This window comes from Penaeus chinensis, chromosome 32 (assembly GCF_019202785.1).
Source record: "Penaeus chinensis breed Huanghai No. 1 chromosome 32, ASM1920278v2, whole genome shotgun sequence".
Classification (NCBI taxonomy): Eukaryota; Metazoa; Arthropoda; class Malacostraca; order Decapoda; family Penaeidae; genus Penaeus; species Penaeus chinensis.
Genome location: NC_061850.1, coordinates 1235219 through 1247792, shown reverse-complemented (window position 1 = coordinate 1247792; position 12574 = coordinate 1235219). Strand labels below are relative to the sequence as shown.

Here is a 12574-nt window from a genome sequence, read left to right as displayed (position 1 = left end):
AAGACGGGCGTGGGAGAGGAGAGGGAGTCAGTTGTGAGACATCACTAAAAATACGCATCAGTGTCTTCCTTTTTTTAGTCTTCCTTTCTTTTCTTTTCTTTTCTTTCCTTTTACGACGCTTTCTTGCCTTTGGCGTGACTCAACTTCTTTTTTGTTTTGCGACGACTGAGGCTGAGTGAAGATGGTAATGCAGGAGAGAGAGGGAGAGGGAGAGGGAGAGGGAGAGAGTGAGGGAGAGGGGGGGGGCAGAGAGGAGATACATAGATAGATAGATAAATATAATGAGAAAGAAAGAGGGGGGAGGGAGGGGAGGAGGAGAGAAAGAGAGAAAGAGAGACTTAGTGTGAAAGAGAGAGAAAGAAAGAGAAAGAGAGAGAGAGAGAGAGAGAGAGACCGAGAGACGATGTAGAGACGTGTTAGCAGAGAGAGAGGATGTGAGAGAGAGGATGAGAGATGAGAGAGACGAGAGAGAGAGAGAGAGAGGGGGGGAGAGAGAGAGAGAGAGGGGGGGGGAGAGATAGAGAGAGGAGATACATAGACAGATAGATGAAAAGAGAAAGAGGGAGGGGGAGGGGAGAGCAAGAGAGCGCTTAGGCAGACGCGGCCTCAGACAGAGCTGGGTCGAAAGCGTTGTGGCAGGGCATGGTATGGGGCATGGGGGGGGAGGGGGGAGGGGGGTACAGACGTGAGCGAAAGAGACTGATCGAACCATTTTATCTAACTGTTTCTTGATTGAATGTTTTATGTCAAAGGGTGCAAACCGTATGCTAAATGACCCTTTAAATGAATGGGAACGTAAATGATAGATAGATAGAAAGATAGATAGATAGACAGAGATTCAGCCATTCCGTTTTCTTTCGTGTCCGGAAAGGGGAAATAACAAGTAAAAAATGAGACAGGGATTAAACAAGGTAGAAACATTTCCCTCTCGCTACTCTCTCTCCCTCTCTCGCCTTCTCTCTCTCTCTCTCTTTCTCCCTCCCTCTCCCTCTCTCTCTCTCTCTCCCTCTCTCTCTCTCTTTCTCTCTTTCTCCCTCTCTCTTTCTCGCCTCTCTCTTTCTCTCCTTCTCTCCTCTCTCTCTCTCCCTCTCCCCTGCTCCCCCAGCTGCTCCTCTCCGCAGGCCCCAACATGAAGAGCTCTCGGGCCGCAGGTGGGCACACGAACCGACATGTTAGTGTGTGTGCTCAAGTGTGTGCATGCGCATCTATGTAGGTATGCGACTTCCTCTGAACGAGTGCGCATGTAGGTCATTTTTTTGTTTGTGTGTGTAAAGGGACGGGAGCACTGATATGGATATGCGTATGAGTGTATCTGTGAGTGCACATGGTTATTCCTACGTGTGTGGTAACTCGTAAATCCTCTTCTCTGTATCACAATGTTGCCAAGATGTCTAGGCGTGCGTGCGTGCGTGCGTGCGAGCGAGCCAGCGTGAATACCTGGCTCCCCTCCCGCCGCGGGCCCCAGCGCTAGGCTACCAGACGCTCACAAACACGTGCATAATAATACCCCCTTCACGTGTGCACAAACTGCGCGAGCCCGAAGGAGAAAGAGAGGAGAGGGAGTGGATATGTCTGTGTATGCGTGGAAGTGTGTGTGTGTGTGTGTGTGTACGTGTGTGTGTGTGTACACGTGTGTGCGTGTGGACGCGGGCACGAGGTGAGGTGAGGCCCCGCAGGGTGAGCAGTGAGCGCCGCCACTAAGCTCCGTTGTGCCTCTCGTCGGGTGTTATTTACGCGTTGTATGGTCACACACACATACACACACTTATACACACAGCCAAGCACACGCCCTTGCCACTGCCCCCTCCCCCTCCCCTCTCCCCCCTCTTTCTCCAGCCAAATGGGCGTCCCGGGTGGGGCTCGCTACCTCGTCTGCGGTCGGGCGAGGTCTACCATATCGTAATGCCGGTATCTAGCCCCAGCTATCGATATTTAGGCCTACGACTCGCACATTACGAGGAGGCCCATAACTTACTTCTCCAAACTACATAGCGTACCATATGAGTTCCGGGGGTGGGGGTGGGCGTAGGGGGGAGAGGGCGTAGAAGTAGACGAGGAACCCCCTTTGCAACGCCCATTTCCTGCCCCCTTCCCCTGAACCCCCCCCCCCTTCGCCCCTGCCCGAGTGACAGCACGAGCCTCTTGCAAAGGGTTCAGCAGGGCCAGTCGACCCACCGGCGTATACTGCTCGCTGACAACAACTCAAAACACCAAACAACAAGACCAACGGACAACATTTGACAGCAACAACAACCGACACCTGACAACAGCAGCAAGTGACGACATCTGACAACTGACAACAACACTATCCGCGAATGTACTGTCTCTCGGTCCTTCCCTCCTCCCCTTCGTTCCGTGCCGATCCTGCTCCCGCCGAAGAACTTGACTTCGAAACCAAAACAAAGACGAATATTTCCCAGACCGCCGCCGGCCACGAGACCACAAGACTGAACTTCCCTCGACGAAGAACGGAGGAGAGGAAGAGGAAGAGGAAAAGGGGGAGAGAGAGAAAAAAAAGGAGAATAAAGAAAAAAAGGGAACTGCCAAACAAATCTATCCTTGAGACCTGCCCTGTGCTAGACAATACTATTGTTGATCGCTAAAAAGACCGAAAAAAATACGATAGTCCTCCTCTCTTCCCCTCCCTACCCTTCCCTTCCTCTCCCTTCCCCTCCTCCCGACCTTTCCCCTATTCCTCCTTCCTCCCTTCGTTCCCCTACAGAGGAAAAAAAATAAACAGGAAATGGCCTCTCCCATCCCCCTCTCTAGGAGAAGAGAGAAGAACAAGGAAGAAGAAGTAGAAGAAGAAGAAGAAGATGGAGAGAGAGAGAGAGAGAGAGAGAGAGAGAGAGAGAGAGAGAGAGAGAGAGAGAGAGAGAGAGAGAGAGAGAGAGAGAGAGAGAGAGAGAGAGAGAGAGAGAGAGAGAGAGAGAGAAAGAGAGAGAGAGAGAGAGAGAGAGAGAGAGAGAGAGAGAGAGAGAGAGAGAGAGAGAGAGAGAGAGAGAGAGAGAGAGAGAGAGAGAGAGAGAGAGAGAGAGAGAGAGAGAGAGCGAGGCCCCAACCTAGCACCAAGAAAGAATGACTCCTCAGCACCACTGTTACTTATCCAAACAACCTCCTTACAACAGCCTCCGTTTCCCGAGCCTCTCTCTCTCCTCACAACCCCTACAATGTCATAGAAAACTACACCCTTTCAACCACACGAAAGGGAGAAAGACGAAAGGGAGAAGAGAGAATCAGAGAATAGCGATGGTAGAAGGAGAACAAGGAAGAAGGAGGAAGCGAACACACGATCCTTATCTCCCCTTCCTCCCCTTCCTTCCTCCTCCCTCACAACCTCACAACCCGAGGGAGGGAGAGGAGGGGGGGGGGAGCCGGAACTCAGATGGGTTGTTGAGGCCCCAAATGGGTGAGTCACACTAGAAACTTCCAACCAGGCTGAGGGGCGTCGCCTGCCAGTAACACATAGCCATGCCTCCTCCTCCTCCTCTTCCTTCTCTTCTTCCTTCTCTTCTTCCTCTTTTTCTTCTTCTTCTCACTCTTTCTCTTCGCCCTCTTCTTCCTCCTCCTCTTTTTTTTTCTCTCTTTCCCTTCCTCCTCTTTTTCTTCTTCTCCCTCCTCTTATTTTTCTTTGTCTCCTTCCTTCTCCTACTCCTACTCCTGATTCTCTCCCTCATTTGTTTTTATTTCGTTTTCTTATATTCTTCCTCTTCCGATTCCTCATTTTCCTCCCTATTCCACTTCCTCATTCCCTCCTCCTCCTCCTCCTCCTCCTCTTCCCCTTTCCACCCTCTCTTTCTTCTCCCCTTCCGCCACTTCCTTCTCTCTCTCTCTCTCTCTCTCTCTCTCTCTCTCTCTCTCTCTCTCTCTCTCTCTCTCTCTCTCACTCTCACTCTCACTCTCACTCTCACTCTCTCTCTCTCTCTCTTTTTCTCTCTCTTTCTCTGTTTCCTCTTCCTCCTCCTTTTCGAGATCTTGGTATCATCTTACTAAATTTTACCCTTTCCCTTTCTTAATAAGCCTTTCTTTGGCAAGACCCTGCCCAGCTTCCTTTGGGGTCACTCTTAAAAAAAAAAGAAAAAAAAAAAAAAAAATCTTTAGGAGGTGCTAAGAGAAGACGGGGTCGAAGGGGGGGGGGGTAGAAGGGAAGGGGAGGGGGAGGGGGGAGTCAATATATACCCGCAGAAACACATAGAAAAGAAATTGAATACCTGATAAAAAAAAAAAAAAAATGGTTTCTCAAACATTTATCCTCACTCACCTCCTTTCTGTCTCTCTCTCTCTCTCTCTCTCTCTCTCTCTCTCTCTCTCTCTCTCTCTCTCTCTCTCTCTCTCTCTCTCTCTGTCTCCTGGCTGGCCTCAGTCTGTCCTCCATCGACTAGACAAAGGGCGAGACCTGCTCATAGAGGCACCGGTGGGGGGGAGGAGAAGGAAGGGGGAAGGAGGGGAAGGAGGAGGAGGAGGAGGAAAAGGGAGGGGGAAGGAGGAGGAACAGGAGGAGGAGGAGGAGGAGGAGGAGGAGGAGAAGGAAGGGGGAAGGAGGAGGAACGGGAGTAGGAGAAGGAGGCAGGGGGAAGGAGGAGGAACAGGAGTAGGGGAAGGGGGAAGGGGGAGAAGGAGGAGAAGGAAGGAAAAGAAGACGAAAAAGAAAAAGAAGAGCAAGAACAAGAAGATCTTCTACGCATGTACACACAGGCCCTGCGTACACATCACACATCATAAATCAAAACACAACATTAATGAAATAAGGAAAAAATAAAAATATATACTCGCACAGGCCTATCAAGACTTATCGTGCATCAAAACCCTAGTAACGATTCCAGACTCAAAAATTGATCACCCCCCCCCCCCCAGAAAAAAAAAAGCGAAATGAAAACCTTCAAAACAAAACGAAATAAAACAAACAAACAAAATCCCCTGAGACGTGCAAGGCCGCAAATCCCAGTGCCAGAAGACCCGGCGAGATAGGCCTACGGGCGAGAGAGAGAGAGAGAGAGAGAGAGAGAGAGAGAGAGAGAGAGAGAGAGAGAAGATGAGAAAATGAGAGAGAGTGAAAGAGAAAGCTAAAGAGAGAGAGAAAAAAAAAGAGAGAGAAAGAGAAAGAAACAGAACGAGAAAGGAAGAGTGAGAATGGGAAAATGAGAGAAACTGAGAGAGAGAGAGAGAGAGAGAGAGAGAGAGAGAGAGAGAGAGAGAGAGAGAGAGAGAGAGAGAGAGAGAGAGAGAGAGAGAGAGGTCGTAGGGCGTACCCAAACTCACACAACATTCTTAGCTTGGAGTAAAACGTCATAGGCCTATACAAGACATCTCTCTTTTTTTATTTATAGATTCGTCTGCGTGCTTTCTTGGACTCCGAAGGCTTAATTCAAGGTCTAGGCCTATGGTCAGAATGTCTTTACTTGTCTGATAAGTATCCGTTTCTCTTCGGACTTTGTGAATGGCAATGAAGTTGTCTTGAACTTGATTGTTAAGGAGAATGACAACAGACCGCGTTGTCGGTGTAGGAAAGAGGACGAACTTGCAGTCTGTTTGAAAACGCAATATTGAACAGAAAACAATAAATATATAATGCATGCATATGCACATGCATATATATATATATATATATATATATATATATATATATTTATATATATATCTATATCAATGTAAAAAAACGCATACAGACGTAAACATTTAAGTACATATATCCATACATACATACAAGTATATATATATATATATATATATATATATATATATATATGTGTGTGTGTGTGGGTATTATAGATATAATATATATGTATATATAAATAAAAATGTGTATATATATTATACATATATGTTATATATATTAGATATATATGTATATATGTACAAATGTGTGTGTGTGTGTGTGTGTGTGTGTGTGTGTGTGTGTGTGTGTGTGTGTGTGTGTGTGTGTGTGTGTGTGTGCATTTATATGTATGTATGTATTTATGTATGTATGTATGTATATATGTGTGTATGTATATATGTACGTATGTATGTATGTATGTATGTATGTATATGTCTATATATATGAAAAATATAAACATACATATATATATAATATATATAATGTATATTTCATAATATATATATATATATATATGTATATACATATATGTATACATATACATATGCATGTACACACATAAAATTGCGCAATCCCTACTTCACGAACAACGGCGCCCGAGCGAAAGGCGAGCCGAGGAATCTGACGCAATCCGTCGCATTTCCTCCCAACAAGACCCGACATGCTGACCGCCCTAGAAGGCTCGTCCCTTTCCCTGACTTTTCGAACATCTTTTAAAAAGTAAATGAAAACGATTGGGAATATAAAACCGTCTATATTTCTATTTCTAGGATAAAATAACAACGCACAGGCGGTGTTTATCTCCCAAATTCTAGACGTTAGCCGACGTGAGGAACCATCCAATTTATTTGTTCAATATCTACAGTTTCGTCTTGAATTAAATCGTCTTCCTATCATAAGTTTTCACTTAATCAATTAATAGTAAATATAGTAACAATAACATTAAAAATAATGTTAATGATGATGATGATAATAATAATAATAATGATGATGATAACAATAACTGATTTCTAAATTCTTTTCACTAGTCGTCGAATTTCAATTAACATGAATCCAAAGTGTCAAAAGACGAAATAAGAAAGAATGCGAAAAATCAAATATAAAAATCCTCAAAAATTCAAATAAAGAAACAAGAAAAAGATCCCATTGCATAAATACAGCCCACGTGACCGCCGAGCTCGAAGTTCAACTGTTCAACACTAATGACAAGAATTCCCACAGATTACACAATTGTAGCGTTATATTACTGTAAACGGAACGCAACACCTCTCGCCTTTTTCTCTAACAAAAAAATAAATAAATACGTAAAAAAAAAATATCAGACACCTACAGAAAACGGGATCAAGAAATGAGAATAAATAAGATTAACGCAATTTTTTTTTTCTGATGGCAATAACAACCAAAGAAAAAAAAAATAATACTCCATAATAAGAGCAGTAAACAACAACAAGGAATAACAAAAACATTAACAACATCGATCATAAACCTACATGGCATAACCCTCCGCAAATTACGCCCATACCCACCGAGAATTCCGCAAACCTTTAACTAAAACAAAGACAATAGCTACAAACAAAACAGAAAGCAACAGATGAAACATTAAAAGCAATAACACAGAAAAACACTATTAACACTACCCATGTCCAGCCTGGGAAAGAACACACACACACACACACACACACACACACACACACACACACACACACACACACACACACACACACACACACACAAACACACACACACACACACACACATCTGTCAGACTTGTTACTAAGCAGTGTGACGCTCGGGAGCCTCGTATTGTGGTTACGAGTCTGTGATCTCTGTCTATTTCTCGCCCTTCGCATTGATCTATTTTGGATTTTAGGGCGTTTTATGGGAGGGTATTTTAAGGGAGGGACAGGGGAGAGATCGTCAAGTAATGAGAGTTAGGGGTGAGGAAATTCTATAAGGGAATGGTATTTTAAGAGACTGTTTAGATCGTATGATATGCCTACGAGCGATGGCGAATGGCGGATTATATCAACAAATAAAATATGATTTTTTTTTTTCAGAGGCTCGTAGGATAACTACTCCGAGCTAGTCGAATTTCTTGGCTTCCCTATCCTCAGAACGAAAAAAAAAAAAAAAAATTCCCAAGGTGTCTCTTGTTGAAAAAAAATGCGCGATCAAGTCAAAATAAATTCACAGTTCACACACAAAAAGTTAGATTTCATGATACAAACAATCAAACTATTATTACAATCTAAAATCCTGAACACCTCATTTTAAACTCCATTCTAACACAATATTAGATGAAAAATATAAAAAATAAATACATCACACACAAAAATAATTAAAAGCATGCAAGAGGAACACAGGACTAAAATAAACTCTACTCTTTCTTAAATCCCAAAATCCATTTTCAAAAACACAAAACACATGCTAAAAATATCCTGTTCTCCACGAATCCTCCTTCTCCATCCTCAAAATTATCCTTCAATCCTTTCCCCTCTGCCTCCCTACATTTCCCCCCATCCTTCCATACTTCATAATAATTATAATAATACACAAATATAAATTTTTTCACTACAACGTCCTTCCCAAATATCCTACACGCCACTCCCACCCTTTCTCTAAATCCTACCACCCTACCATACTTAAAATAATAATAAAAAACAGTAATACTAATAATAACAATAATAAAAATTCACTTCCCTATCCTTTCCCCTCAAAGATCCTTCAGGACACCCCTGTATTCCCTCCTCCTCCTCCTCCTCCTCCATCCTAGCATCCTTCTTACCTGCAGCATCCAGTGGGCTGTGGCCTCCCGCATGTACGGATCCACATCGGTCTGTACGCACGAGAAGTAGCTGGAGTTGGGCATATATTTTTCCTCGAGGTTCAAAAGATTTAATAACACTCTGTCGTCCTTAAGGAGCACGGGATCGAAGTACGCTTTGCACTTACTGTCTAGATCGGCCGAGGCGTTTTCGCAACACAGGAGGTCATTTGCCATGTCCATTTTGGTATATTGTAAGTCATTCGCCATTTCCATGCTGGTGTGTGATTTTTGTGATTTTTTTTAAAGGATGTGGGGGGTATAATTTTTGGGCTATTTTATTGATTTATTTTTCTTCTTTTCTTTTATTTGGAATGGGGAAAAGGGGGGGCGGTATGATTTCTTTCTCTCTCTTTTTATATTAAATTGCTTCTTTCTCCTGATGTTCTGAGGTAAGATTATTTATATATATATTCTTATGAGATATCTATATTATTATTATTTTCCTTATTTTCCTTTTTTTCTTTTTTTCAGATTTGTGTACTTTTCAGCGATGCACTAGTCAGCTTCATCATCATCGTGGTTTTGCGATGGGACCAGTGGAATATTGGATTTTACGATCAGAATAACACCACTTCGACACTGAACCTCAGAACTGACCTCGTATTTCCTCTCTTTCTCCTTTTCCCCTTTTTACTGTCAACTTGAATTTCTCTTGCTTTATTCGTAAATTTATAGAGCACAGGTTGGCCGAATCGATGAGGTAGGACCACAGTGGCATTCGGGGGGGGAAGACCTTTTCAGAGAACCAAAAAATAATATTTCACATAATATTCGCGCTGTCACACTGCACTTGCGATTTTAAAAAAAGGAGTTACAAGGTCGCGAAGGCCGGAGCGAAAAATGTGCGCACGCTCCCTCTCGGTTCTCCGGCCTCACTGGGATTTTACGAGAAAACGAGACGAGGATACAGTCCTTCACCTGATCCTCGTGTTGCCAGGTTGTCCAAAAACGGCGGCTCGAACCCCGCCTTATTTCCTCTGTTCGGGATTTGTTTCGCCTTTGCTCTCTCCTTCTCTCATTCACTTATGGTATATCTTAAAGCTGGGGTTCGGCGTGTTCATGAGCGGGGTTGAAAAGTGGGCTGGAAATGGGGTATGTGGCACCGTCCGCCGGCCAGCAACAGATGCGAGAGGGAGGAGAGCTTTCATGCCATCTTCTCTATCTTGCATAATTACTTGCTAATCGAAGCTCCTGCGGGTATTCCGGCCGGGATCGTCGTGTTGTGAATGTGTTTCTCTCTCCCGAAGACACAAAGATGAGAAAAATCGACGCCGTTTCAGTCAACATCACTTCCTCTAGCGGGGTTTCCAGACGCCGCCATTGTCAAAGGCGCCCCCATGCCCACACACATATTTGAAAATATTCTTTTTCTTCGCCGCTGAAAGGACGATCGCTCTCTTATTTATCGTCGTTTCTCTCGCAGCTTATTTTTACTCGCCGGGGGGAAAGTTGTTGGGGAGATACAGATAACATTTAAGGAGAAAATATCAAGAAAATATCAAGAAAAATTATAATCCACAAGAACGCGTTCGTAGATAGCGAAAGGGATCGCGTGAATAACAATAAGAAATATTTTTTTAAGCGAAAAAAAAGAAGAAAAAATGGGGGAAAGCACAATCATATTTCTCTCCAACTCCCCTCCTCCAAATAAAATATAACTGGAGAACATATCCAAAAAATAATCACAAGCTAAAATAAGACAAAAATTAGCAGAAAGAAATATTTATTGCAATTGGTGGGAAAAAGTGTATTGCTGGAGCGGATGGATGTTATTACTGAACTAAGGGTGTTTGCATCTATAAACATTATCCACAAAACCCGTTTCTTCCTGTCTCCCAGGCCGATGAACTTGAAATTCTCACATTACGGGGAGAAGGGAGGGAGAGAGAGAGAGAGAGAGAGAGAGAGAGAGAGAGAGAGAGAGAGAGAGAGAGAGAGAGAGAGAGAGAGAGAGAGAGAGAGAGAGAGAGAGAGAGAGGATAAATAAACGCGATATCAGCTGGTGCATAGAGACAGACAGAGGGAGAAGACTTGTTATGATAACAGACAAGACCTTTGGTATTTCTGACTATTTCTCTTTGACGTAAGTGTGTGTGTGTGGGGGGGGGGGGGGGGTGCGCGTGTGTGTACGTACGTGTGGGGAAAGCGTGTGTGTGTGTGTGTGAGTGTGCGCGCGTGTGTGTGTGTGTGTGTGTGTGTGTGTGTGTGTGTGCGCGTGTGTGCGTGCGTGTGTATGTATGTTTGTGTATGAGAGAGAGAGAGAAAATCACGTGGAAAAATAATGCAAAATTAATATACCGCACCTAACCTAAGTCATATCATCTCTTATCAATCTAATGAAAGATTCTCTCCCTTGTTTTATATTCAAATTTTCCAACAACGACTGAGCTGATAAAAAAAGAAAATAATGCTATAAATAGACACACTGGCGAAAGTAAATGCCCCCCCCCCCCCTGCCACCACCAGAATTAAGAGAAATGAACCTAAAAACAACCAAAATGTAAACAGAATCAAGCCACTTGTCTCCTCGGAGGAACATGGCGCCGACCGAAACCTTTGGGAAAAATACGACCTTCTACACCCTTGACATAAGGATTAAAATGCTCTACAACCGTTATAACTGGTCACGTGACTCCCGTCTTCCTCGAAACTCACCCTCGATGAAGCAAAGCGATCGAGGTTTGAGTGACACTTGAGCTTCTTGTTTGGAATTTTGACTTTGTGGGATTCCGAAGCGTTTCGGAATCGGTCGACCACCTTGGGGATTCATTCATTTCAGACCCGCGCCTGTTTTGCTGTTTGCTGTGGTTGTTAGGTCGTTGCTATTGCTGTTTTCTTGTTGTTGCTGTTGTTGTGTGTGTGTGTGTGTGTGTATGTGTGTTTGTGTGTCTGTTTGTGTGTGTGTTTGTGTGTGTGTGTATGTGTGTGTGTGTGTGTGTGTGTGTGTGCGTGCGTGCTTGCGTGTGTGTGTGTACCTGCGCGTATCTTTGTGTGTTTCTGTGTGTCTGTATGTATCTGCCTGTGTCTCTGTGGATTTGCCCGGCTGTGTGTGCGTGTGCATGGGTATGCGTTCGCCCTTGTTCTTACACCGCGCGAGCGTTCATGTGCATGAGAGTGCATGCGAATTTAAGGTCATGAAAGCAGAGGTCGTAACCGATTGATCAAATGAAGGGAGGAAATTAAGGAAGGACACTTTAAGGACGGATAAATTGGGAAAGGTCATGGGTAAGCCTGGGGGAAGGAAGGGAGGGGAGGGGGAAGGAAGGGAGGGGAGGGGGAGGGGGAGGGGGGAGAGAAGGGAGGGGAGAGGAGAGTGGAAGAGAGGTAGGAAAGGGAAGGAAGGGGGAAGGGAAGGGGGAGTGAAAGAGAGGTGGGAGGGAGGGGGAAGAGAAGTGACAGGGAGAAGGAAGGGAGGGGGAAGGGGAAGGGAAGGCAGGGAGAGAGGTGGGAGGGGAGAGGGAGGTCGGTGGGGGTAGGGAAGGAAGGAAGGGGAGAGAGGAGAAGAAGAAAGGTGGGAGGAAGGAGGGAAGGGAGCGAAGGAAAGAGGTGGGAGGAAGGAGGGAAGGGAGCGAAGGAAAGAGGTGGGAGGAAGGAGGGAAGGGAGCGAAGGAAAGAGGTGGGAGGAAGGAGGGAAGGGAGCGAAGGAAAGAGGTGGGAGGAAGGAGGGAAGGGAGCGAAGGAAAGAGGTGGGAGGAAGGAGGGAAGGGAGCGAAGGAAAGAGGTGGGAGGAAGGAGGGAAGGGAGCGAAGGAAAGAGGTGGGAGGAAGGAGGGAAGGGAGCGAAGGAAAGAGGTGGGAGGAAGGAGGGAAGGGAGCGAAGGAAAGAGGTGGGAGGAAGGAGGGAAGGGAGCGAAGGAAAGAGGTGGGAGGAAGGAGGGAAGGGAGCGAAGGAAAGAGGTGGGAGGAAGGAGGGAAGGGAGCGAAGGAAAGAGGTGGGAGGAAGGAGGGAAGGGAGCGAAGGAAAGAGGTGGGAGGAAGGAGGGAAGGGAGCGAAGGAAAGAGGTGGGAGGAAGGAGGGAAGGGAGCGAAGGAAAGAGGTGGGAGGAAGGAGGGAAGGGAGCGAAGGAAAGAGGTGGGAGGAAGGAGGGAAGGGAGCGAAGGAAAGAGGTGGGAGGAAGGAGGGAAGGGAGCGAAGGAAAGAGGTGGGAGGAA

The 12574-nt window shown here is 45.2% G+C and overlaps 1 protein-coding gene across 1 annotated transcript in view; it reads right to left on the bottom strand.

The window, feature by feature from the left end:
* LOC125042775 (G1/S-specific cyclin-D2-like) overlaps nucleotides 1-9314 on the bottom strand; it is a gene marked incomplete in the record, with an annotated part of 24242 nt that extends 14928 nt beyond the window's left edge. Inside the window, 1 exon segment of the mRNA XM_047638660.1 lies at nucleotides 8380-9314. Within this exon segment, the coding sequence (XP_047494616.1) occupies nucleotides 8380-8636 (257 nt within the window).
* Between the last annotated feature and the right edge of the window lie 3260 nt (nucleotides 9315-12574).